Consider the following 3302-nt stretch of genomic DNA (forward strand, 5'->3'; position numbering starts at 1 on the left):
GGACAGATTTAAAAACAAAAAAAAGGTAAACAAACAAACATAACAAAAAAAATGTTTTAAAGAAAAAAATAAAATAAAATAAATAAATAAAATATATGTATATACTTTAGGTCAGGGAAAAACACAGAGGCTATATCATCCCTACAAGCCTGCTTGTCAATTTTAAAATACCCTTATGAGGGAAACCTGCGAAACAGGCTTGATTGGATAAACCACTTGTCCGTTATCTTGTTTATATATATACATATATATATATATATATACATATATTCCGCTATACCCCGGTATTGAGCACCGTATAATGGATAAACCACAGAAACCTCGACTATATATATATATATATATATATATATATATATATATATATATATATAATTTTTTTTTTTGATTTTCCTTTGGACGAGCCAGATCGTGAACGCTGGCGAGCCAGATCCGACCCGCGGATCGTAGTATAGGGACCCCTGTCTTAGCTTTTTCACTTTCTCGTACATTTACAGACAGACCCCCTTTTGAGACACAGCATAACTTTCTCACTAACATTTCAGTTGAGCAAACAATCACCCTTCAGTTTTTTTTTTTTTTTTTCCTTTCAGCTTTTAAAAGTAGAGGAGTCAACAGAGGACGCGTTGCACTCGTGACAGCCCCTCCGGGTCCCGATCCTTGATGAGGTCCGCAAAGCGAGCTCAACCCTTCTTCCCCGACCGATGCTGTTTTGTGGCCTGGCTGACGAGATCACCGTAGGCGGGTGAGCGCAAGAAGCGTGGGTAGCAGTCTTTAGCCATGAGCATGTAGATCTTGTGCTGGGCCTGGTCGAAGCAGGAGAGCGACGGGCACTGCATGTTCGCCTTGGTGGCGTCACGAGTTTCATGGTCAATGTTAATCTAGAAAACCCGAGACAGAACCAGGTTAGTCTGCGTCAATAGATCAAAACACATGTTCGAGAGTTCATTTTTTTTTTTTTTTACCTCTCGCGGAGCTTCGCTGCCTATGAATTCATTATAGATTTTCTGGGCTTTTGCAGGTAGCTTGGCGAGAGACTTGGTACTTCTGTAGTCTTCACATGCAAAGTAGAAGGCAACGTTCTCTTCGCTGAATTCCGATAACAGGAAGGCGGTGAAGGCGCATAGTCCGTCTGTGGGAAGAGAGGGAATTGAATTAGCGGACTCGAATGTGAACAATTGTGCGTGTTGTGAAATCAGAATAGAATAGAATGCCTTTTATTGTCACTCTACGCAGGTACAATGAGATTAAAAGCAACTCCAGTATCAGTGCGACGGTCTATAAATATGCAAAACATAGGAAGGAAAGAAAAGAAATAGTGCAAAAGGAGGTAAGGTTGTTTAAATATGAAATGTTATACTATATACATATACCGTATTTTTCAGACTATAAGTCGCAGTTTTTTTCATAGTTTGGCCGGGCTCCAGTGCGCATACTTGCCAACCTTGAGACCTCCGATTTCGGGAGGTGGGGGGGCGTGGTCGAGGCATGGTTGGGGGCGTGGTTAAGAGGGAAGGAATATATTGACAGCTAGAATTCACCAAGTCAAGTATTTCATATATATATACATATATATACATATATATATATATATATATATATATATATATATATATATATATATATATATATATATATATATATATACAGTATATATATATATATATATATATATACAGTATATATATATATATATATATATATATATATATATATATATATATATATATATATATATATATATATATATATATATCCTGAAAATATGCAAACAACACTGTGTTTGGATAATTGATACTTCAAACTTGCATAAATAAATATTAAGGAATATAACATAACTTGGCTTCTGAGAGTTTCAAAATGTAACGAATAAAATGCTAAAGTTGTTGATAAACAAGCAATTATTTTAATAATTAAATATGGTCATTTTAAATGAATTATTATGATAATTTAAAATTAATTCTTTCAAATATGTTTATTTTAATGTATAATTCTATGGCTGGATGTAATAAGGAGTCAGAAAAAAATAAAAAATAAAAATACAATTCATTTTGATGTTTTTAGCAAAATATAGTAAAAATGTATTTAGTTTTTTTTTTGGTAATTAATAAATATATTTATTTTTAGGTAAGATAAACATAATAATACAATTTATCTCTAGTCTGGATGATTTAGTTCTTGTCACCCTGTTGTCCGAAAAAAGGCTGTCCTCACTCAGGTCCGCAAGGAGCTGGAGGGGGCGTGAAAAAAGGTTTTCGGGAGAGGCGCCGAATTTCGGGAGTCTCCCGGAAAATTCGGGAGGGTTGGCAAGTATGCCAGTGCGACTTATATATGTTTTTTTCCTTCTTTATCATGCATTTTCGGCAGGTGCGACTTATACTCAGGTGCGACTTGTACTCCGAAAAATACGGTATACAAAAGCATTCAGATTGTGGGTGGAAAGTAAAAATTGCACACACTATAAAATCAGTGCCTATGAGAGTTCAGTTGCGTGTAAATATGTTCTTACATTTGCTGGTGAGGAGTTGCTCAAATGACTCTTTCCACCTCAAACATTCCTCCAGGGTTGCCCTAGAAAACAAACGGTGCATATTTAGCACACATGTGCTCGTATGTGGCGGTGGTACAAAAGCCAGGTATTAACTCATCTTACCTGTTTTTCCCTACTTTGCAGCAGAACAGACTCCCGTCCGGTTTTTGCAATATGCTTCCTAGCCTTGCTTTCAGCTCTTTGGCCCTGTGACAAGAAAGCAAACAATATGCATTTTTTTCACAAAAATTCATTTTGTGTCCACGTAAATAAACCTAAAAAGCTCTTTAACCGAGCTAGATGACAGCATCACACCAAAAACATGTTCATGCATACGCAGAAGAAAAAGAGGTCTTGTAATCCGTCTCTGATCGGCATGAATCTTGTACCTTTCCAAGCAGCACGTAGGCAGGGATGCTAGTCCTTTACACATGGTGGCAGGCAGGCAGGCAGGGCTTGTGGACTCTCTTGTGTCGGAGTGGTGGTTAAAATATCCTCAGTCGGAAGTCGGATCAACCCTGTGTCTGAATACAGCTGCAGAAGAGCTTTTATAGTCTTTGCCTCTGCCTCCAATGTGTCATCATAGCTCCCAGCCAATGGGAGCAAAAAGGGATGGGTTGAGACGGATAATGAAGTCAGTCAGGGGAAAAAGGACATGCAGGGAGGAAGCTGGGAAATTTCTATCAAATGATAATAAATATTTGTCCAGCGTGTCCTTGAAAACACCCTCCTGTACAAAAACAACAACATTGACATACTGAACTGACCAAAC

At 37.3% G+C, this 3302-nt stretch overlaps 1 protein-coding gene across 1 annotated transcript; it reads right to left on the reverse strand.

The window, feature by feature from the left end:
- Positions 1-339: 339 nt before the first annotated feature.
- Positions 340-3084, reverse strand: LOC133616384 (regulator of G-protein signaling 5-like). Its single transcript, XM_061975566.2, has 5 exons — positions 2920-3084; positions 2654-2737; positions 2510-2571; positions 966-1132; positions 340-881 (listed from the first exon to the last, which is right to left on the reverse strand). Exons 1-5 carry the CDS (start codon positions 2961-2963, stop codon positions 684-686), a joined length of 555 nt encoding a protein of 184 aa, XP_061831550.2. The 5' UTR covers positions 2964-3084; the 3' UTR covers positions 340-683.
- Positions 3085-3302: the final 218 nt, after the last annotated feature.

Source organism: Nerophis lumbriciformis, linkage group LG14 (genome assembly GCF_033978685.3).
Source record: "Nerophis lumbriciformis linkage group LG14, RoL_Nlum_v2.1, whole genome shotgun sequence".
In the NCBI taxonomy this organism is placed as follows: domain Eukaryota; kingdom Metazoa; phylum Chordata; class Actinopteri; order Syngnathiformes; family Syngnathidae; genus Nerophis; species Nerophis lumbriciformis.